Source organism: Electrophorus electricus, chromosome 15 (assembly GCF_041902795.1).
Source record: "Electrophorus electricus isolate QZ-2024a chromosome 15, ASM4190279v1, whole genome shotgun sequence".
In the NCBI taxonomy this organism is placed as follows: domain Eukaryota; kingdom Metazoa; phylum Chordata; class Actinopteri; order Gymnotiformes; family Gymnotidae; genus Electrophorus; species Electrophorus electricus.
The window spans coordinates 26,875,430-26,899,643 of record NC_137511.1 but is presented as its reverse complement, the minus strand read 5'-3'; the positions used below and the strand labels follow the sequence as shown (position 1 = coordinate 26,899,643).

Here is a 24,214-nt window from a genome sequence, read left to right as displayed (position 1 = left end):
GCCGGGTTTCCCAGCCAACTGTGTCAGCTATTTAAAGGCCCTCCCAGAAGAGCAGAGAGAGAAGAGAGTGAAAGAAGACTGTGTTAGTTTGGAGTTGTTTTGCTGAATTGAAAATTTGTATGAAGTTTTGTGTATGACCTTGTTTTTCCCCATTTTTGGACTTCGTCTTTGGCTTCGCCCCTCCTGCTTCGGTAGCTGTGTATATATACATATATATAGATTGTTTAAATATTGTTTGTTTGGTACATTGGTGTTGGACACTGGTGGTAGGGAGTGACTGCCATTTTTGTTGGGTGTGGGTTTTGTCTGTTTTTGTACTAGGGAGTTAAGAAAGTTTGTTGTAGGTTTCTTGTGTTGTTAGGATTAGTTAGTATGTAGTTTTATTTAAGTGTGGGTTATGTTTGTTATTTTGGCTTGCGTGACTCCTGAAGACACTTGCACCAGTATGATTGTTTGTTTGTTTGTTTGTTTATGAATCATAACCTCTGTAAAATACACTGAAAAACCTTCCGTTTGTGCTTCTGTTTGTTTTGTTGCTGTTCACTTTGTCACAACTTCCGTTACATTAGACGTTCGTACTTCCTTTTCCTTGTTACGGCCTCACAGCCCAGACGGGGTCGTAACAAATGTTATAAACCCAGTGATGAACAGTTAATGGTTATAAATGTTATAAACCCAGTGATGAACAGTTAATGGTTATAAATGTTATAAACCCAGTGATGAACAGTTAAGGGTTATAAATGTTATAAACCCAGTGATGAACAGTTAAGGGTTATAAATGTTATAAACCCAGTGATGAACAGTTAAGGGTTATACATGTTATAAACCCAGTGATGAACAGTTAAGGGCTATAAATGTTATAAACCCAGTGATGAACAGTTAAGGGTTATACATGTTATAAACCCAGTGATGAACAGTTAATGGTTATAAATGTTATAAACCCAGTGATGAACAGTTAATGGTTATAAATGTTATAAACACAGTGATGAACAGTTAAGGGTTATAAATGTTATAAACCCAGTGATGAACAGTTAAGGGTTATAAATGTTATAAACCCAGTGATGAACAGTTAAGGGTTATAAAATGTTATCAATCCACTCTTGAAGAGTTATTGGTTATAAAATGGTATAAACCCACTGATGAACAGTTAACGGTTATAAGTGTTATAAAAGCCGCTGAGGAACAGTTAGTTATAAAATGTAATAAGCCTGTTGATGCACAGTTAATGGTTAAAAATGTTATAAACCCACTCATGAACAGTTAATACTTGTTACAGACCCAACGATGAACATTTAATGGTTCTAAAAGTTATAAACCCACAGTTGAACAGTTATTGGTTATAAAATGTTACAAACCCAATGATGAGCATTTAATGGTTATGAAATGTTATAAACCCACCGATGAACATTTAATGGTGCTAAAATGTTACAGACCCACTGCTGAACAGTTAATGGTTATCAGCGTTACTGTCAGGGTTGCTGCCAGGCCGAGGCCCACTCCGGCCATCAGAGGGAGACTTTGAGTCTGGGAGGATTTAGTTTGGTTTTCCCCAGGGCATCGGGGATGCCATTCTTCCCATGGCGTCCTTGGTTCTCCTTTTCCCACGCCCGGCCTGGTGTTTAGGTTTTTCCCCTTTTGTGGTCCTCCATTCCTGTGAAGGGCGATACAGACGGAGGTAGTTTTATAGCTGTAGCAGTCTAGCGAGTACTTATCTCCCTCGCAGGAAAGTGGCCAGGGTTCACGCCCCACATTTGGTTACTTACTTTTGTTGTTTTACCGGTTCTACAAACTAACTGTTTCACACACGGGTCCAATCTCGTTAGAGCGTGGTTGCTCACCCAGTAAGCTGCTGGTGCCATCACCTATCTGATCTGGGTTCAAGCTCACGTTACATAACCATTTACTGGAAATAAATGGATTCTGCTTTTAGACTGAAGTGTAAGGCGAACACTGCCCTCCTCTCTTCCGTTCATCTTCGCCCGTGGCTTACCCAAGATGCCGTCACACTCAGCCATGTCATACTCAGGACATCCACTCCACAGTGAAGTGTTTCCTAGGGTCAGCAGTGATCATCCACCCAGCAGAGCAAGCTCTAAGCTTGTCTAAAGGAAATCTGGGCATCGCTGTTTTACATGTAATCGCTACCCACAGTTCATGACCGGAGAAAATGTGAATCGTACATGGTATTTGTTTAGGCTCTGAAATCAATGAACATGCACAGAAAATATAATACAATAGTCACTTTTGTTTCCTATAAGCAACATTTATTTGCTGGGTTTTTATTAAAAACAGTCAGTAGGTACAAGAAATATACAGCATGAAAAATATACAATATAATGACTTCATACAAATACTGTTATTAAAAAATTACTATATTTATACTACATAACCAGAAGCATTCACACTGTGACACATGCACCATATAATGGCAAAGCAATCAGTACCATAAAATATGGGACAATGTTTTGGTCAGCTCACAGCTCACAGTGGCTACTCTAAATCATATTAGTTATTATAAACAATATATTACCGAGTATCTATAGTGTCTCCATGAATAGGCCTGTATGTGCCTTAATACAGAATCTAGATCACTTTTTTCTTTCATGAAAACAATGACTTTTTGCCGAATTTCTGGCACTGACTTTTAAAGATATTGTGAGTATTTTGGGACACAAAGACACCAGACGCTCTTCTCTGGGGCACTTGCACCAAATCTGCAGATTGTGTTGGTTTCTCACAGTATGTAAATTGGCCTATTTTGTATGTGGAACTTCATTTGCATACTCATTTTTTATTGGTCACCAGTTCTAAGTGCCTGAAGCTGGGTTCCAGTGCCTGGTGGACAGTTCGGTCTTGTTTACACTATACCTATACATCGTAGAGCACATCTGAGCCCTAACGCTCCATGGATCCAACACATGCATGTGAACTGTCTCGAAATCAGCTGAGAGCTTGCCTAGTTGGCATGATTTTCTGACTATCACATATAACAGAGAGATGGAGAGAAAATTCCATTTTCAATGCAACCTCTGGTTATAGTGGATGGAGGATCAGAAGAGACACAACCTTGCATCACACAACCTGTTCACTCACAAAGTGCACTTAAGTGACTCTCAGGTTAACTGAAAAACATTCAAAAGTCAAACAGAGCAGTTGTACATTGCACTGCAGCAATACCTCCTGAGACACACCGCCTCCCATTAGAAATTTAGTTGCCGTAACGTGTCCCAGCCGATGGCTTGCAACTCCACTGAAAAGCAGGAACATGTGAAGCAACACTATAGTGAGTACAAGCACAAGTCTCACAAGGCTTTTTAAACCACACAGAAAACCTAAATGGGAGGTGTTTCAAGGTTCAGCAATGCACTATGTGCGATGTGTAGAGAGCATCTCAAGACTGCTGGGTGGGCTTACTTACAGAGTCGCACTCGGTGTGACATTATTACCTAAGAATATGAAACACATTATAGTAATTACCTGCTCAGGGTCATACGTGTGCACTGGTCTAGTATAATGATGGTGTAGCACTGGAAAGGCATAGCAGGAGAGCACAGAGTATTTTATGACACCAAAATATGCAAGTGTGAAATAGCTACTTGTACTGATCTCTGTATGATTTCTGAGTGGGTCATTGGATGTGGGGCGTTATATCTCGGTGGCGGCGATGTCATCAAAGGTAACCTCGTTGCCGCTACTCTCGTCGTCCTGCTCTCGCGTCTCCAGCTCTCGGCTGAGCTCGCGCAGAGCGCCCTCTAGCTCACGGTTGCGCCGGTACATCTCTATGTAGTTCTGCTGCAGCTGTTTCTGGTAGCGGATCACTTTGTTCTTCTCCTCCTCCCAGCACCGCCGCTCGCCCTCAAACGCGGCCGCCCGATCTGACGCCAGCTGCCTCTCGCGTGCGAGCTCCGACTTCAGCCTCTCTAGCTGCTGCCGGGATCCCTCGCGCTGACCTTTCACCTCCTCACTGTCACTGGCCTGCCTCTGTTCCTCCATAAGTGCTCCGCCCCCGGCTGCTCTGTAGCCTGCCTCGTGCGTGAGCGGGAGGGGCAGAGCCTCGGCGCACTGGCTAAGGGTATGGCGGAGGTGGGTCAGCTCTTCCTCCAGGCGGCTCATTTTCTCGCGGAGGAGCTCGTTTTCGCTCTTGCGGCGCTGCAGCTCATTCTCACACACCTCCAGCTCCAGAGCGCGGGTCCGTGACTGCGTGTGCGCCTCCCTCAGCTGACCGCGCAGGGTGACCACCTCGCCCACCCGCTGCGCCAGGTCCGCCTGCAGGTCCTTCAACTGCTGTTTCAGCAGGGAGATCTCACCTGTCTTCTGACACACCTGCGGAAGGAGGAGGGGAGGCAGAACGGTGGCATACACACTGAGAACGAGGACGCTGAAATAAAATGGATTTCCACAATGATGTTACAATAGCATTTAGCATAAGTGACATATTTATCTGTATGGTAGGGCATGTGCTTCCTGGGAACTATAACCTTTCTCCACATGCCTTACCAGATCAGCTATTCTATTCAGGTGAATTGTTTACAACAGTTTACCACGAAACTGTTTGCTCTAACAGTGCCGTATACATTGCTTCAGCAATTTAAACATCAAATTATTCTATGGAATGCATGTGACCTACTGCAGTCTATTGGAAACTCTCCTTCTTCAGTATACTACATTATCAATCCCATCAAATACAAAAACTACACGACACAAAGTGTTCAAGACTTGCGTCCATGCGGAAGTGGAGTAGGGGAAGATTCAAATACTGGGGCTGAATGGAGGTGATGGTGGTGCTCTTCATGTGACTAGTTTAGGCAAAGGCCGTTGGAAGTTGCGCAACTTTTCTCTGTATTCATGTTTGAGAATAAGTCCCCAGCAAATACTGAGGTGGGTGCTTCTGCATTCTTTTGTAAGAGCTTTCTTTTTACCCACAAAGCCTTACAGGGCGTTTCGAGAACAACAGCCTGGATCTCCAGGAGCCCTGCAGGGCACGAGCCCATGTCTTCTCACCTCCCACTTGGTCTCCTCGAGTCTGGGTCCGAGCTGCGTGTGCTCATGCTCGAAGGACACGCAGCGTTCCTCGAGGCGCTCGCGCTCCTGCAGAAGCTGAGAGAAGTCCTCCTGGAGCTTCTTTTTCTCCTGCTGCAGCTGGAAGTTCTGGAGCTGCAGCAGCTGCTGAGCGCGGCGCGCCTTCTGCGATGCCTTCTGCATCTTGGACGCGCAGCTCTGACGCAGCTCCTCCATCTCCAGCTCACTGCGCTTCTGCTTCTCCTCGTACATCTGACAACACACAGACACGGCCGCGTAGAAACGGCCAGCGCAGGTGGAGCAGGTGGAGCTCCATTTCGCATCCATTTCCCCTTTTTGTGTAATCAGTTTTTTTAGTTTTTACAATCTTACATTAAAATTACATTAAAATGCTAAATATGCTTTTTGTATACTTACCTTAATTCATTCATGTGGGCATTAAAAAATAAAACTTGCAATAATGCTTTATATTACTGTTTTTATTTCGTGGAACGCGGTAACACAGTAAACAGACGTGGTTTTTCATTGCAAGGGCTCAATTCATTTTGAAATCTCACATTTGATTTGAAACAAGTAACTACACCTTCTGATGTTCTCTTCACTAGACCACTTTAGCCTGTGATTTCTATACCCCCAGCAACCACCAGAGGGCAGTAGCTTCCCAGCATCTTTTTTTACATTTGATTTTTTGGGAACCAACAGAAACATTCTTTCACTAACCTGGCAAATCGCCACCTCGTTCTCATCCAGGTTCTCTCTTAGATGCTGGAGTTCCAGCTCTCTCTCCCTCAGTTTCTCTTCCAAGTCTCGCACAACTGACTCGTAGGCCTCTATGGGCGGCGAGGCCAGTCCTCCAGATCCTGTGTCCGATACGCCCGGTTGACTGCGTCCCCCGAGAGACCCAGTGCTCTTGCTGGAGGACGAGCGTCCGCTGTCCGAATTGGAGTGTCCGTGGATAAGTCCAGGCTTGGTAGCTTCCGTCTGGTTCGGGTTATAGGCAGGGCCGCTGTAAGAGGCCAGATTGGATAAGGAGTTCCGGCCCGAGTCCGACATGGTGAACGACCTGCTGAGCGGCCCGTTCCGAGCGCCGCTGAAGGAGCCGCGTCGTTCCGCGGTTACCGCCGCGCTGAGGTCCTGTTCCGGGGCCAGCAGGCTCAGGTTGCCCTGGCTCCCTGATAGGCCGCCCCCTAGGCGTGGTGAGAGGTATTGCATGGTGTTTCTGCTCTTTGGCACAACGGGCTTGAAGGCTGTCGGTCGGATAATGGCCTGTTGAACGTTCTGTGAAGCACAAAATTGAGTCTGACACAGCCTAGTATGCAGTATTTGTGACGGTATTTTTATTAGTATGTTAAAAAAAAAATCAAGGCAGGCACAGCACTCACCCTCTCCAACTGCCCCGACACAGGGACGAGTTTAGGAGGCGCCTCCTCGCCTCCACCTGGCCTTGGATCAAACCAGGTTCCGCTCCAGTCTGTGATCAGGTCCTCGTGCGAGTGCGATCGTCCACCGATGCCTTTCCCTCGCCCTGCTGCAGCCTTCTTTCTGCTCGACGGCGTGCGGCTCCCGAGCGGAGCCTCGTGCGCGGCCTCGGAAAGGTGGCGGCCCGAGCCGTCCGCGCCCCACTGCGGCCTAGCCGTGACCTCCAGGTTTGCGCGAGGTCCGCGGTTAGCCGCGTGGTTCGGCACCATGCTGCTCACAGAACCCATGGCCCCGATAGAAGGGGCCGTTGCCGGTGAGGAGCGGTGTGGGCGGGTCTCCAGGCCTGGAGGGCGGTAGTCAGCGGTGACTGGCAGGGACTGGACTGTCGCCATGGCTGCGACTTACTACACCCACGAACTCTGTGCACAGGCAGATGGAGACACTCAGTTTTCATTCATTATTCATTGCTGACGCAGTCTCTGCTTTGAACTGTGGGAGAGTGAAAACGACATTAGACGAGTAAAATTTCTTTTGAACCCTAAAAGGGGAAAAGACCCTCCGAGAACAACTTGTTTTAAACTTTATCCACCTCAGCCATTACTGAACACCTGAATTACTAAGTTCACATAGATGATTTCCTGAAAACCTATTTTCTTTGAAAAGCACTTCTGTCTTCAGTGAAAATTCTTACTTAAATACTGTTATCTGCAAATAACCTTTTGTTCTAACATTTTCAGACTGTCAAAAAAGCTGAAATGAGAAACACATAAGTAGTAACCTCACACAGCATCAGATAAATTACCATACAGTGTGTGTTCATTTCAAACACAAATAACACTCTTAAATTAGACTGTTTAGATAAGGGTGTTTGGCTCAGTTTGTGTGCTCAGTGCCATTCAGCACGAGGAAGCCCATTTCAGCACGAGGGACTGGAACTACAATTATCTAATGTAAAATATAAAACTGTTCACATCTAAAATAAAAAAAAGCCAAACAAAAAAAAAACAAAAAAAACAACCTGAATGAAAATCCATCTTAAACAGAGCAGCGGTTACGTCACAGTTGTTTCAAAACAGCTGGAAAGGAATGTGTTCACCACACGTGTCCATGGAAACCCACAGTAGCAGCTGGTCTCTGGACCACTAACACATACCTCAAAGTTAGGCATTCTTTCAAACATGACCGTCTCCCGCTGCAGTGCCAAAATGACTCCCAAACGGTCTAATTATGAGGCCATATTAGTGATGGTTCTTTTGTACTCTGCCCTGGGGAGATGAATCCTGTGAGATTAGACATATTAATCCAGTTTTAATCTTCTTTTGCACTTTAAAAAAAAACAAAAAAAACAACACAAGAGCGGAAGCTAATTAAGGTCACTTGCCCTAATTCTGCTGACAGAAAGATGTTGAAATGGCTCTACTCCCTTTCCTTGGTCCACACTGACTCCCATCAGTGCAGAGTAAGAATTTTGGTCTAGATCAGGTGTTCCATGTGTAGCAGCCAGTGGATGTTCGTGGGAGCGTTTAAGACCGACTACAGTGGAAAGCTGAGCTTTGCGAACATCATTATTTGTGCAGGTGAGTGAGGCGCTCCTTTAATCCTGACACTCCTGAAGTTCACAATAAACAACCCTGACGGCTTTGTCAGCGCAGACGGAGTTGGTGGGTGTTGGCATCTGGCTTGCTGGGAAAGTCCAGCCGTTCAGAATTTCGTTCCGACTCTCCCCCGACACTAAGAATGTGCGCACATGGCATGCTGGGACATTGTTTCTCTTCTCGCCATCTGAGGAGGGTCAGAGAATCTAACTGCTTCAAACCCAAAATAGTTTCCAAGCTACCTGTATAACGTAATCAGACAGGCTTCATATCACAACAGCCTTGGACACTTCTCCTGTACGAACTGACCTCTCAGCCATGAAACACACACACACACACAGAGGACTCTTCTCCTGTATGAACTGACCTCTCAGGCATCACACACACACACACACACAGAGGACTCTTCTCCTGTACGAACTGACCTCTCAGGCATGAAACACAAACACACACACACACACACACACACACACACACACACACACACACACACACACACACACACACACACACACACACACACACACACACACACACACACACACAGAGAGGACTCTTCTCCTGCACGAACTGACCTCTCAGGCATATCCCACACAGTACAGGCCTCAGTCTGGCTGTACTTTAGCCAGTGGGTATCTGAGTGCACTGACGTGTCACGCTGGCCCCGGTATTCGTTTGGTTCATTGTTTAACCACCTCACACCTCCACAGGACAGTGACTTACACATTTTACGCCTTCTTCACTTTTGTACAGTGAACATGACCTCGAGAAGGGCCAAGTTGGACTATTATTTAGCAGGAATCCAAAACAGCAGAGCAGCGGTGCTGACCTGCACGTCTTACAGTTACCTTTGTCATTGAATAATGAATTATCTGATTTGTTACTTGGTCCAAGATCAGAACTCAGAGATACTTTGTGATGCATCAGCTGTGCAAACAAATATACAAGTTAATACAAGACACTCATCATGCTACCAAATCTGTGAAAGGAAAAGGATATTTCATATTTATAGAATAGAACAAACTGATACTAAAACACAAACTAACTAAATCTAAAGTTTTGCCAAAAGAAAAAAGTACAAAAAAGTCCTTCTCTATCTCCCTTCTATCTCTCACACACACACACACACACACACACACACACACACACACACACACACACACACACACACACACACACACACACACACACACACACACACAGTAGGTGGCATGTATGGCAGCGACAGGCCTGTGTAAACAGGCTGGTGTAGGAAGGTGAAACACCACACACTGACGCATTGAGACATGGAGAGATGTGGCAATAAATCTTTATAAGCACTTACAGTAAACGCAAATCACTGATACAAATACACACTCCTGTGTGCGCACACACACACACACACGCGCACAAACAAACGCATCCGTTCATACTCAAACTCAAGGACAGCTAACAGGGCCAGTGAATGAGAGCACTGTTTCCTACACAGAACGTACACGCACACCTACCAGACCCTCTCAGAAGAGCGCAGCCTGACCCAATCCCAGAACGTTTCCAGGACACTGAGGAAATCCCTCCCCATACCTGAATGACTCAGCTTTTCTCTTTAATTCTTCTTGGTTCTTTAAAAGAACTTTGAAGCATCTGGGCTTCAGCACAGTGTGACTTGCATGGTTTTTGAAATCTCCTTCTACACCTGTCCTGCGGTACGCCTGAATTCCCACGCACATCTTTGCAGTTTTACTGACATTGTCTTATAGACACATTTCTATTTAATACTGAAACTTAACTTAAAACTAATCAGCAACTTCCATTTTCACTGATGTACACAGAACGGTTTCTCCCAAGTCACACATACCCTGTTCCTGCATAGCTGTCCAGCTCCACACCAGCGCTTCAAAGTGGAGGAGCTGTTCAGCTCTGTTTAATCCAAGTGCTCCTCACTGACTGTGCTACCTGCACACACTACCCTCTCTCTCTCTCTCTCTCTCTCTCTCTCCTCCCTACTCCCTAAGGAAAAGCTATTTCTCTGTTGCACGTGTTCTATGTAGCACAGCCCAGCCGTGAATGGAGGCCTCATCCTTCCTCTGTCTGTTTCTCTCTCTCTCACCTCTGTTTTCCGTCTGTCTATAGCACACAGATGTTTCTAAAAAGTATAATGGTCTCTGTGTGTGTGTGTGTGTGTGTGTGTGTGTGTGTGTGTAAGAAATATGAATCGTGGTGGGCAGAAACAATTTCAGCAGCAACGAGGAAATGATACACATGTCTGGAATGCACGTTAATACTCACACACACACACCCCAATTTTTATAATAATTATAAAAACATGGTGTCATTCTGCTGTTTCACTGACATATGAAAAGCCCAGACAATTAAGACTCAGAGACTTCCGATCCCTTCCCTCTCAGCTTGCTGGAAAATGCAAACAGGTTGGAAAAGTTATACTGGTGCATATAGGAACACACAAACAAACACACACACAAACACAAACACAAACAAAACCATTTTCCCTTTCCGACTTATTCACAATTTTAGTATCATCATGCCCACACACACTGAGACTGTTGACCGTTTTGGAAAAATGACAGCCTTTAAGCTGCCCTGCTAGTAGAATTATTCAACTGTACTAAAATGCATACAACACAAAAGCGATTTAAGTTAAAGCAACTCAGATAATTCATGGAAATTGCTTTTGGTAAATAATTTCAGAAATGCAAAAATTACCCCTCCACCAGCAATAAGTTACACACCCATGTAAGTATGCAAGTGAACACACGTGCGTGCGTGTGTGTAAGTGTGAGAGAGCGAGAGAGAGGGAGAGAGAGAGAGAGAGAGAGAGACAGACAGACAGACAGCTGGGGTATGTAGGCTGGTGTAAGTAGGCTGTAGTCTTCTCTTAGGTCCTGTTATAAATGGGTCACTCTAGCCACTGTTAATTTGGTCCTGCAGGCAAAACAGGGCTAAAGGTCTGAGCACTGCAGAACAGCTCAGAACAGGAGGGAAGACGTCCTCTCAAGGGATGATGCGATATTATTAGGGCTAGCTCCAAGCACAGCTGCAGACAGAAAGACCAGGGGAACACACACACACACACACACACACACACACACACACACACACACACACACACACACACACACACACACACACACACACACACACACACACACACACACACACACCAAAGAAACAATGCACACTGCCACAACTGCACTTAAGTGATGATGTCATTTTCCTTTACACAGCGACCGACTAGGTCATCATTTTTGTTACTGGCGCTGTGTTGTCATGTGTGCTGGGCCTGTAGTGTCCTGGTTTGGCCTGCAGTCATATTTCTTGCTCTGTGGTAGTGTGATTTTAGCAAATCTTTTAATCTCATTTTCTTGAACACGAGAGAGCAACAAATGTTGTTTTAGTTCCAGTAAATAAGTGCTAACCCTGTATATGTTAAACTCCTCACATATTGTAACAAGCTGGCTCTGGTTCCGACAAACCCAGCCCTGGTGAGGATTCTGTACTAAGTTACTTTAGATCCAACTCCTCACCCTCTGGGGACCAACCTGTTCACCCCGGGAATGATGGGATACAAACAGCTCATACTCAGCAGGAGTAGACGTTGGACACATGCACGGGTGTTTCATTCTTTTTGTTTGTGGTACTGCAAAATCTGATGACACAGAAAAAGGGATAATGGTTTAGTACGTTACTGCAGTTTAGCAAGTTTACAGTACTGCAGTTTAGCAGGTTTACAGTACTGCAGTTTAGCAGGTTTTCATTACTGCAGTTTAGCAGGTTTACATTACTGCAGTTTAGCAGGTTTACATTACTGCAGTTTAGCAGGTTTTCATTACTGCAGTTTAGCAAGTTTTCATTACTGCAGTTTAGCAAGTTTACATTACTGCAGTTTAGCAAGTTTACATTACTGTAGTTTAGCAAGTTTACATTACTGCAGTTTAGCAAGTTTACATTACTGCAGTTTAGTAGGATTACATTACTGCAGTTTAGTAGGTTTACCTTACAGTATTTTAGTGTGTTTACTTTGCTTTAGTGCTCTTACTGATTCTGCGTTTGTCAGTCCTCTCCACTGTGTGCCTTAGTATGGCTGGCTGCTCATTTACTATGAGTCCATGTTAATTATATTTATATTTAATTCTATGTAAATTATATTTATATTAATATGTGAAAATGTAAGTTTTAAATATAAGTTTTAAATTCAGAGGATTTCTTTCAAAAATCACCAGCATGCTTCCTTTTTAAAAGGTTTGTACTGGTGTACTCTAGTTTTCAACCAACCACACAAAACTAGATGGGGGTCATGTTATCCACAGATGTGCAGACGTATCCACAGATGTGTACACTTATCCATAGCTATGCACATTGATTCATAGATGTGTACACTTATCCACAGATGTGTACACTTATCCACAGACATGCAGTGCACACTGATTCATAGATGTGTACACTTACCCACAGATGTGCTTTCCCTGTGCAAGCTCACAGACCTCATCCAGTGATTACCTTTCATCTACCAACACCATTACTAAAATTACCAACACAGGTCTCAGATCAGGGATGGAACATGATGTGTGCCTCTACATGGGTCCCTAGGACCTGAAGCCACTGTATTAAGAAACTGACCCAAGTTTGACACACTCTTCAAGGAGTCAGTGCACTGACTGAATCATACCTTCTTTGCCTCGATACATCAGAGCCTGGCAACCACTGTCACAGTTGGATGTTTCCTTTCAAGCATTTAACCTTTTCATTTTTCTATAAATTCTGAAATTAAACTATTTTTGCACATAGCAGCTATGAAAGCAAGATGTGTGTAAGGCAGAATGTGATCATTTAGTTATCAGTAGCATGTCTGCACATCAGATCTTTAAAAAGACACAGATCTTTAAAAAGGCAGAATACTGCCCTCTCTGGGCTTGTAGGAGACACTGCAGCTTAACCTGGAGTACTTCAACCAGCTTAATTTCAGTTTAAAATTGAAAGTGACTGAGGAACCATGTACAGGCATTCGGCTTTGTTGTTAACAAACTTGTTGTAAGCGTCACATTCCACAATACCTTAGCTGTACATCCTGTCCCTGCTCCACAGAGGGTCCTATTTCTAGTGCAGAAGCCACAGAGAGGAGAGCAGAAGGAGACACTCGTTCACACCAGAGCCTGAAACATCCACCACACTACAGCAGCACCCACAGAGCCCCCAGGCCCGTTGGGTTTTTAGAAGCCCAGGCATTTTTATCAAAGGAGCAGGATGTAGGTTGCATCTGAAAGACCTACCGGCTGGTGAAAGGGGAGAACTGAGTACACAGTAACTAGCTCCAACTATAGAAGAGAATGGAAAATATACAATACATGGCCAAAAGTATATGGACACCCAACAACCACAATCATAGGAGTTTGCTGGACATACCAGTCCAAAACCATGACCATTAATTAAAGCGTTAAGGCTTTCCACAAGATTTTGGAACATGTCTGTGGGAATTTGTACCCATTTAGTGGAAATGGGTTCATGAGATCAGGCATTCGCTCCCAGCAGTGTTCTGATTTATGCCACAGGTGTCCAGTGTGTGGAGGTCAGGACTGGAGTTCCACAACACAATGCTGTAGCATTACTCTTTACTGGAAACATCACCCTTTACTGGAAACAAGGAGCTTAGCCCAACCGCTAAAACAGCCCCAGAACATTATCCCTTCTCAAAGCTTTATTGTTGGCACTTTGCATTCTGCTAGGCAGGCGTCTGCTAAACACAGATTTGTCCCTACAGACTGCCAGAGAGTGAAACTTGATTCATCACTCCAGAGAACATTCCAGAATCCAGTGGTAGTGTGCTTCCCACCACGCTAGCCTGTGCTTGGAAGTTTGCATAGTTCTTGTTCCGATGTTTCCAGAGGCAGCCTGGAAGATCTGGTAGAGGACAGGAGATTCAAGCGCTCTACGCCTTTCTGCACTCGGCCCCTGTGCTGGGTGTTTGTGCCATCTGATGTTTTTGACTGAGCCACTAATGCTCCTAGACACCTCCATTTCATAATAACAGCACTTAAGTGTTGGCCATGGCAGATCAGCGTTCAGTACGACTGATTCTGTCAAAGTTCAGTACGACCCATTCTACTGCCGGCGTTCGGTACGACCCATTCTACTGCCGGCGTTCGGTACGACCCATTCTACTGCCGGCGTTCGGTACGACCCATTCTACTGCCGGCGTTCGGTACGACCCATTCTACTGCCGGCGTTCGGTACGACCCATTCTACTGCCGGCGTTCGGTACGACCCATTCTACTGCAGTGTTCAGTACGACCCATTCTACTGCCAGTGTTTGTCTACAGACTGCATAGCTGTAGACCTTATACACCTGTTAACAACGGGTGCGTCTGACGTACCTAGACGCATCATTAGAAGGGGTGTCCACATACTTTTGGCCATATAGTGTATTATATCACATTATTAATGTGGAAACATCACTTCTAGTATCCAGATCAAAATCACAGTTCATTTCTATTTAATTCTTTCTCTCCACAGATGAAATGTAGCTTTTTCATGAGACGGCAGCTGACAACAGTGTAAACAGACAATAAACACAAATTATTTGTTTTAGATTTAAACAAGCATCACACAAAGGAAAAGATCAAGTAATTTTAGTGTATGGTGGTGGCTGTTAATATGCCAGAGCAGCGCTGACATTGTCATTGGAGCTGACAGCGTCCGCAGATTAAAGTGATCAAACTGCTGTCACACGTGTGAAGTGACTGTGTGCAGCAGGTCGTGCAACCGATGTGTGAACGGGGCCGAGGTCACAGCTCAGCGTGAACGTGTGAGTGTCCGTTTGGCAGATCTGTTCAGCAAGAAACTTTTCCTAAGTCTAAAGGACTTGGCTCAGACGCCCCGTAGCCTACGACCAGATGGTAGGGTGGAAGAGAGACCGTGTGAGGAGTGATGTTTCTAGAGTCTCTAGTACCTAGATGACTCTCAGAATTGTCAGCATGATTCACCCTCTTCATTCGGTCTGCATACAAAAGACTCATTTAGCACTCAGTATTAACCAGAAAGATTACGAGAACAAGATTGCTGATTACGATTTGAAATCAGGAGTATCCTAGCTCTAACTGTTCGCTCATCTTGACTGCATACTCCAGTGTGTGTGTGTGTTTGTGCGAGTGTGTTCCTGTGTGTACAGGTTTGTGTGTAAGTGTGTGCGTGGATGTTTGTGAGTGTATATGTGTGTTTGTGAGTGTGTGTTCCTGTGTGTACAGGTTTGTGTGCAAGTGTGTGCGAGTGTGTGTGTGTTTGTGAGTGTGTGTTCCTGTGTGTACAGGTTTGTGTGCAAGTGTGTGCGAGTGTGTTTGTGAGTGTGTGTTCCTGTGTGTACAGGTTTGTGTGCAAGTGTGTGCGAGTGTGTGTGTGTGTGAGTGTGTGTTCCTGTGTGTACAGGTTTGTGTGCAAGTGTGTGTGTGTGTGTTTATGAGTGTGTGTTCCTGTGTGTACAGGTTTGTGTGTAAGTGTGTGCGTGGATGTTTGTGAGTGTATATGTGTGTTTGTGAGTGTGTGTTCCTGTGTGTACAGGTTTGTGTGCAAGTGTGTGCGAGTGTGTGTGTGTTTGTGAGTGTGTGTTCCTGTGTGTACAGGTTTGTGTGCGAGTGTGTGTGAGTGTGTGTTCCTGTGTGTACAGGTTTGTGTGCGAGTGTGTGCGAGTGTGTGTGTGTGTTTGTGAGTGTGTGTTCCTGTGTGTACAGGTTTGTGTGCAAGTGTGTGCAAGTGTGTTTGTGAGTGTGTGTACAGGTTTGTGTGCAAGTGTGTGCGAGTGTGTTTGTGAGTGTGTGTTCCTGTGTGTACAGGTTTGTGTGCGAGTGTGTTTGTGAGTGTGTGTTCCTGTGTGTACAGGTTTGTGTGCGAGTGTGTGCGAGTGTGTTTGTGAGTGTGTGTTCCTGTGTGTACAGGTTTGTGTGCGAGTGTGTGCGAGTGTGTGTGTGTTTGTGAGTGTGTGTTCCTGTGTGTACAGGTTTGTGTGTAAGTGTGTGCGAGTGTGTTTGTGAGTGTGTGTACAGGTTTGTGTGCAAGTGTGTGCGAGTGTGTTTGTGAGTGTGTGTTCCTGTGTGTACAGGTTTGTGTGCGAGGGTGTTTGTGAGTGTGTGTTCCTGTGTGTACAGGTTTGTGTGCGAGTGTGTGCGAGTGTGTTTGTGAGTGTGTGTTCCTGTGTGTACAGGTTTGTGTGCGAGTGTGTTTGTGAGTGTGTGTTCCTGTGTGTACAGGTTTGTGTGCGAGTGTGTGCGAGTGTGTTTGTGAGTGTGTGTTCCTGTGTGTACAGGTTTGTGTGCAAGTGTGTGTTTATGAGTGTGTGTTCCTGTGTGTACAGGTTTGTGTGTAAGTGTGTGCGTGGATGTTTGTGAGTGTATATGTGTGTTTGTGAGTGTGTGTTCCTGTGTGTACAGGTTTGTGTGCGAGTGTGTGCGAGTGTGTTTGTGAGTGTGTTTGTGAGTGTGTGTACAGGTTTGTGTGCAAGTGTGTGCGAGTGTGTGTGTTTGTGAGTGTGTGTACAGGTTTGTGTGTGAGTGTGTGCGAGTGTGTTTGTGAGTGTGTGTACAGGTTTGTGTGTGAGTGTGTGCGAGTGTGTTTGTGAGTGTGTGTACAGGTTTGTGTGTGAGTGTGTGCGAGTGTGTTTGTGAGTGTGTGTACAGGTTTGTGTGCAAGTGTGTGCGAGTGTGTGTGTGTTTGTGAGTGTGTGTACAGGTTTGTGTGCAAGTGTGTGTGTGTGAGCGAGTGTGTGCGTGTGTGTGTGTGTGCGAGTGTGTGTGTGTGTGTGCGAGTGTGTGCGTGTGTGTGTGTGTGCGAGTGTGTGTGTGTGTGTGCGAGTGTGTGTGTGTGTGTGCGAGTGTGTTTGTGAGTGAGTGTACAGGTTTGTGTGCGAGTGTGTTTGTGAGTGTGTGTACAGGTTTGTGTGCGAGTGTGTGTGTGTTTGTGAGTGTGTGTGTGTTTATGAGTGTGTGTTCCTGTGTGTACAGGTTTGTGTGCGAGTGTGTGCGAGTGTGTGTGTGTTTGTGAGTGTGTGCGAGTGTGTGTGCGAGTGTGTTTGTGAGTGTGTGCGAGTGTGTGCGAGTGTGTGTACAGGTTTGTGTGCGAGTGTGTTTGTGAGTGTGTGCGAGTGTGTGTACAGGTTTGTGTGCGAGTGTGTGCGAGTGTGTGCGTGTTTGTGAGTGTGTGTACAGGTTTGTGTGCGAGTGTGTGTACAGGTTTGTGTGTAAGTGTGTGCGAGTGTGTGTGTGAGTGTGTGTTCCTGTGTGTACAGGTTTGTGTGCGAGTGTGTGTAAGTGTGTGCGAGTGTGTGTAAGTGTGTGCGAGTGTGTTTGTGAGTGTATATGTGTGTTTGTGAGTGTGTGTTCCTGTGTGTACAGGTTTGTGTGCGAGTGTGTGCGAGTGTGTGTGTGTGTGTGTGTGTGTGAGTGTGTTTGTGAGTGTGTGCGAGTGTGTGTTTGTGAGTGTGTGCCCTCCTTTTCCACCCTCTGACACGCAGGTCTCCAGTCGAATCTCAGCATGTTTGACTGACATTGCGTCATGGATGACAGCCCACCACTTGAAGCTCAACCCCAGTAAAACCGATCTTCTGTTCATCCCAGGTACTCCCAACCCTTACCATGACCTCACTGTTTCCTTTGAGAACTCCCTGCCCGTAGTCTGGGCATAACTTTGGACAACCAGTTGTTGTTCTCAACTCATGTTTCTAATCTAACCCGGTCTTGCAGATTCCTCCTTTGTAACATACGAAGGATTCGACCCCTTCTCTCACAGGAAGCAACCCAGGTGCTTGTGCAGTCAGTGATCTCAAAGCTAGACTACTGCAACTCGCTACTCGCTGGTCTTCCTCCAAGAGCCATCAAACCTCTACAACTTGTCCAGAATGCAGCAGCACGACTGGTCTTCAATCTTCCGAAGTTCACACGTTACTCCACTGCTGCGCTTCCTTCATTGGCTCCCTGTAGTTGGACATATCAGATTTAAAACCTTGATGCTTGCCTACAAAGCCAAAAATGGACCAGCCCCTTCATACATGAGGTACTTCAAACCTTAAGTACAGCTTGGCTTGAAATACCTTGCTTCAGGTCTCATGGACGACAAGCATCGAGACTATTTTCTGTCCTACTCCAAGATGGTGGAATGAACTTCCACTTGCTGTCTGGACAGCAGAGTCCCTTGCAGTCTTTAAACACAGACTGAAGACCCATCTATTTGCAGAAGGACAACTGACTAATTTAGTACTTATTGTAGGGTATTGTTTATTATGTTCAACAAACTCTAGCACTTGTTTGCACTTATCATTGTTTAAGATAGACCTTATGTATTTTGTACTTCTAGATATCAGCACTGATTCCTGTATTCTACAGTATTCTAGTTCATTCTATGTTGGACTCTAACCTACTGTACTGTACTAGGATATATCTATGAGGAAATTACAAAGTACTTTTGTAAGTCGCTCTGGATAAGAGAGTCTGGTAAACACCATAAATGTAAATGTGTGTGTGTGTGTGTGTTTTATCCAATGTGAAATTGATGCATTCAAGTTTAAGCTCAGTACTACAGTATTTGGACACACACTGGAGGAGTGGGAACAGAGAGGCAGGAATACACCTTAGCCTTGAAATCTGAGCTCCCATCAGCAGGTGCATAAACAGAAGAGAGAAGCACGGTTAGCTGTGCTGAACTCTCTAGCGCACTATGACAACACACAAAAATGCAACAGTAGGCTAAACCCACACGAGACTTTGGTCAACTTTTCCTTTGTTTATCTATGTGTACTCTCTCTCTCTCATTCATCTCTCCAGGTTATTTTTTGTAAGCACAGGCCAGAGGAGCCCCTGGGCATTCCACTACAGTATATCACTCCGAGGCTCTCGAGACCTATCAGTCCACTTTTGCCAATGGTTCAGTTTTGGGGGGATTATTTTTGAATTAATAGTCATTGAGGACATCTGAGCTGAAATGTTGTGCTGGCAACAGGCATGTTGGCATGGCCTTACTGTCGGCATGTGAAATACATCATTGTTACACTTACTGCTGCTATAAATTTAAGCTGTCAGGAGCTCAAAACAAGGCCAAGCCCCATGCAGCGTGTCTGGGCGCAGCGTGTCTGGGTAGCAAAGTTTAAGTGGTGCTAAGAGAAATGTTGCTTGGTGGAAATTTTCAAAGAGTACTAAAACCACAGGTCAAGCCCGAGTCCAAAGCCCAGAATGACACACTGTGTCTATTTGATCACATCATGTGGGCTTGGCCTTCTTTATGGGTACACGTGACTGAGAAAGACAGCTCGCTGAAATCTGGCGTGACATCGCTGAACACAGCGACGAGACGAGAGTGATGAAAGCACAGGTGGGGTTTACTCAGAAATAAACAAGACAACGTATAGAGACGCATATAGAGGTTCAAGGAGGGAGAGACTGGAGAGAGACTGGGGAGAGAGGGAGACAGGAGAGACGGGGAGAGAGAGAGACGGGGAGAGAGAGTGGGGAGAGAGAGTGGGGAGAGAGAGTGGGGAGAGAGAGTGGGGAGAGAGAGTGGGGAGACAGGGGAGAGACTGGGAGTAGGTGAAGGACATCTTTAATAATCTGGTGATTGTGAACGGATGGTAGACATTTCACTATTTATACTGCCAAAAACACACACACACACACACACACACACACACACACACACACACACACACACACACACACACACACACACACACACTTTCCTCACTCCTGGGATAAATGTACAGTATAAATGTCAACATGGCGCTGCACAGGAAATTAGGCATGAATGAAAACATCGGTTAGGACATGAAAGTAAACACACACACACAGACACACGCACTCTACGAACAAACATTCCCATCCATGAAGAAAAAGGAATGTTTATGGAAAGACTGAAGGAGAAGACGACAGTTACACACCTACACACAGGTACCCACAGTTACACATACACACACAGTTACACACCACGAACATACATACAGTCTTGGGTTCCTTCTTATATGTATATATTTAAAACTAATTTCGGTGTACATAAACAAAATACTTGACTGATACGTTTATTGTACCAGTAATATTGCAACTCATAATGTGCAGATGGAAAAACAATAAATGTTGACACCATCGCCCCCGAGGGTTTGTTGCAAACATAACAAAACCATAAGGGATACAGCAATGATCTGTAACAGTCATCTTAGCCATGTTTATTTATTTATCTGTTTAGTTACACATTAACCGAGGTGAGGCCATTTTTACATTTTGCTGACATTTCCTTAAAGTGTCAGATTATTATTTTTTTAAGTCAGTATTAATCCGTGCTGGGTCAGCTTCTCATCACGCAACAGTCACGGTGAGCACAAGCAGAGTAAACATTTGCCAGTGGATCATTATTTACGGCTCTTAATGATCTGGAGGGGCTCTTGGGAGAAATTAGCCTGTCTGACTCCAGCGCAGCGCACGGTTCACTGCAGCAGGAAAGAAGAAAATACTCTGGTTATTTGGCGAAGAGCCCCACCCCTTTTCCAGGAAAACCCAACTGCAGACGCACCACGCTGATAGCGCGCCTTCAGGAACGTTCCCACCCAGACTAATGGTGGTCTGCCTATGAGGAAACGAGGCAGGACTAGTCCGGCTAACATGACTCACTGTCTTCATGACGCTTCACACTTCATTTGTGACCACAGACACTCCCTTCACAAGCTAACACACTCCTTTCTTGGGCCTGCACACTTTATGGCTTTTACCCTAGTAGTTCACTGCTTTATGCATAATAAATGAAGATCAAGGTGCACACGCAGCACTGATCCTTCTATCGAGGGAGTTTTTTATGCAGTTCCGTCCTGTCTGTTATTTGCACAACACGTTTCTTATCTAGAGATTAAAGAAGCCGCACCTGAAGCTGATCTGTTTCAAGGAGCCCATGGGTTCATCATTTCTGCTTCCTCTGTGTTCCCGAAATAGCAGGAACAGATCGGATCTGCTGGTACTGCCTTATTAGTGACTCAGGGACTGAAGGAAAGCTCAGTCTTGTCTCCTGAAGGTCACCCACAGACAATAAGATCTCTAGTCATCAGAGTTGTAGAGTCCTTTGCACACTGTTTCCAGGGGCTGCGAGTTCTCGGGCATTACGTGCCCTTGGACCCAGAATGTTCTATTTGAGACCAGCAGTCTCCAAATGGCTGTTAAGATATTGTCAAGCTAAAAAAAAGCTTTTCAATGATCGACATCACATGTCAGACATAAGCTGTAGAGTAGCCTCCACCTATGTCAATAGCATAGTTTGCATCAAAATACCAGAAGTATAGTTGTAAGCCACAGAGAAAGAACATTAGTGACAGATCTCTTCCTTAACCAGAAGGGAACCGCATGACACAGAACTGCCGGCATGAACATTGCACAAAGTACTGGAAAATCTAATTACCTACAGTGAAGATAATACTGCTCAAATTTGTGTGTATGAGTGTGTGTATGAGTGTGTGTGTGTGTGTCCTTCCATACAGATCTATGGCCTACTTCCACAAAACCAAACTGTGACAAAACACTCTCACACACATACATTCACATGCATCACAATAACAGTTACTCATACACCCACACACACATCTGCGCGTGCACACACACACATTCTGAAACACGTTCACAGATTGTTCTATGACTGAGTATAGTCCTACATAAGCCTATGTTTTTAAAGCAGCAGCCATTCAGATGTACACACTCTTCTATATTATAATGCATTAGAACATTGCCCTTATTTTCACATTTTGGGTTTAAACTTATAAATATCCCACATGGTGTCAGCTGACAAACCCAGCTGATGTTGACAAGCACGGAGAGGGTTTGTTTACAACCAATATTTTACTACCGCCAACTGTAAAGTCAACTTTCCAGATTCCACAGATAAGATTGGATTACTCTCCAGGACATGACAGCGTTTGTGTTCACAGTTCGGCACTAACAGCAGGAAGAGCAACCTGCCGTGTCTTACTGCATGACAGACAGAAAGGACGAGAAACTCAGAAATAAGTCCCTTCCCCTGCTGGTTCATTGAGGAAACCAGCCACTATACTAGACAAAAATAGAACTTTAAAAACTTTATAAGGTTGCAAAATATTCTCAAGTACCTTTTGTTAGGGCACCAGGGTTGTGACTGAGGGTAAAGTAGAAGTTCTGATGCGTGTGAACGGAAAGAGAAATGAGAATGCGGACCGGAGACTCCTTCCGTGGCACTTCACTAACATACCACTGTCGTACGACGGGGAGCCCAAGACATTTGAGAAAGGCTGTCCGGTCACTGGGGATTACGTTTTCAGATTACGTACAACCGCCACCACATCCTATCCAACAACATAAGAAAATCTACAGATGTACGGAACACGAAATATGAACGCGAAACGAAGAGTGTGCGAAAGTGTATGGCAGAGTATTAATGACGACTTTCCACTTCGTCTACAGGGTTGCAGGCGTGTAAGTTGGAAGCAGTCGTAGCTGAACACATTCCCAACACCAACACTTCTCACACTGCCTGCAGTTTTGCCTTCTTCGTGAATATTTCGTCCACTCCCGAAAGGCAGAGGACACAAGCGGCGATAGTGAGAACAGCTGAACTAGTAAACGTCCATACGCCGTGTGGAAACGCTGGGTCTGTCTGTCTACCAGAGCGTTTTCGTTAGCCTGTGCTCCACTCGACAGCTTCTTAGTGTTTTACTCACCATTACCGAGCCTTCTTCCACCTTCGTCTCCTACGGGAACTTAAGATAAAACATCGCCACGGTCCCGGAGCGCCAGTGTCTCACTGTGCGGAGGGAAGTTTGCGCAGGACTGCGCTCCATTTCCCGTAGGTGGAGGAGCCTCCCACACGCGCTCACATGACCCGTGGTTGGAGGAGCTTCATTCACGCGCTCCATTTCCCGTAGGTGGAGGAACCTTCCTCACGCGCTCCATTTTCAGTAGGTGGAGGAGCCTCCCTCACGCGGTCACATGACCCGTGGGTGGAGGAGCCTCCCTCACGCGGTCACATGACCCGTAGTTGGAGGAGCTTCATTCACGTGCTCCATTTCCAGTAGGTGGAGGAGCCTCCCTCACGCGGTCACATGACCCGTGGGTGGAGGAGCCTGCCTCACGCGCTCACATGACCCGTGGGTGGAGGAGCCTCCCTCATGCGCTCACATGACCCGTGGGTGGAGGAGCCTGCCTCACACGCTCACATGACCCCATGGGTGGAGGTGCCTCCCTCACGCGCTCACATGACCCGTGGGTGGAGGAGCCTGCCTCACGTGCTCACATGACCCCATGGGTGGAGGAGCCTCCCTCACGCGCTCACATGAACCGTGGGTGGAGGAGCCTGCCTCACGCGCTCACATGACCCGTCCCCACACTCGCCCCGGCCCATTCTGGGATCAGTTTTGATGACGGCGCGGAGCTAAATGAAATGTTTCCAAAAAGCAAATGTGAGATTGGTCAGTCCATTCGATAGTTAAGACTTTGTCTACAGTGCAGCGGTGGAAGGGTGAAATAACTGGTGGAAGTGTTTCCCATTCCTGGACATCGTGCTTATGTAATTACATTTTCAGAGGCATTTCAGCGGTTTAATATGCATACAAGAAAGATTCTTTCATTTTCTTCTTATTGTTGTTGCTGCTGCGGGTGTTCGTACTTATATAAATACACCACGCTAGGAGCTCAGGCCTCCATACAGGATGTAGGCCACTGAATGCGAAACTCTGTGACCTTTGGCATGTGCTTCCTTTTTTCCTCCAGACATTGCTCGCATTATACATTTATAATTAGTTAGAATAATGTCTTAATCACAAATAGCAGAATTTGGTGTGTCCACATGGCGGTTTTATTATTGTCCTTAATTAAAATCAGCTTTCTACTTTAAAGTTTGTTATAAAAAGTGAATCTATGGCCTCATGTTAAGATCATGTTGGCTCACTGGTGTTTAGTTCATGTTAAGGTCATGTTGGCTCACTGGTGGTTAGTTCATGTTAAGATCATGTTGGCTCACTGATGGTTAGTTAATGTTAAGATCATGTTGGCTCACTGGTGGTTAGTTCATGTTAAGAGCATGTTGGCTCACTGGTGGTTAGTTCATGTTAAGATCACATTAGCTCACTGGTATTTAGATCATGTTAAGAACATGTTAACTCGTTGGTATTATGCTCATATTAAGAACATGTTAGCTCACTGGTATTTAGA

The 24,214-nt window shown here is 45.4% G+C and overlaps 1 protein-coding gene across 6 annotated transcripts; it reads right to left on the bottom strand.

Moving 5' to 3' along the window:
- Positions 1–2,242: 2,242 nt before the first annotated feature.
- On the bottom strand, positions 2,243–22,953 carry lzts2b (leucine zipper, putative tumor suppressor 2b). Of its 6 annotated transcripts, XM_081697603.1 has the most exons (6): positions 22,726–22,953; positions 9,871–11,679; positions 6,402–6,857; positions 5,740–6,297; positions 5,002–5,271; positions 2,243–4,323 (listed from the first exon to the last, which is right to left on the bottom strand). In XM_081697603.1, the coding sequence occupies exons 3-6, from the start codon at positions 6,828–6,830 to the stop codon at positions 3,646–3,648; spliced, it is 1,935 nt and encodes a 644-aa protein (XP_081553729.1). In that variant the 5' UTR covers positions 6,831–6,857; positions 9,871–11,679; positions 22,726–22,953; the 3' UTR covers positions 2,243–3,645. The 6 variants fall into 6 exon arrangements, with proteins under 6 accessions (XP_081553729.1, XP_081553730.1, XP_026879825.2 ...); XM_081697604.1 differs by lacking the exon at positions 9,871–11,679 and having other exon boundaries at positions 6,402–6,927; XM_027024024.3 differs by lacking the exon at positions 9,871–11,679.
- Positions 22,954–24,214: the final 1,261 nt, after the last annotated feature.

Excerpts from the sequence above, each read along its gene's own strand:
- lzts2b (XM_081697603.1), bottom strand. The coding sequence starts at position 6,830 with ATGGCGACAGTCCAGTCCCTGCCAGTCACCGCTGACTACCGCCCTCCA. Across the intron at positions 5,272-5,739 it reads ACGAGGTGGCGATTTGCCAG|ATGTACGAGGAGAAGCAGAA; the intron begins GTTAGTGAAAGA and ends GTGTGTTGTCAG. Across the intron at positions 4,324-5,001 it reads TCGAGGAGACCAAGTGGGAG|GTGTGTCAGAAGACAGGTGA; the intron begins GTGAGAAGACAT and ends CTCCTTCCGCAG.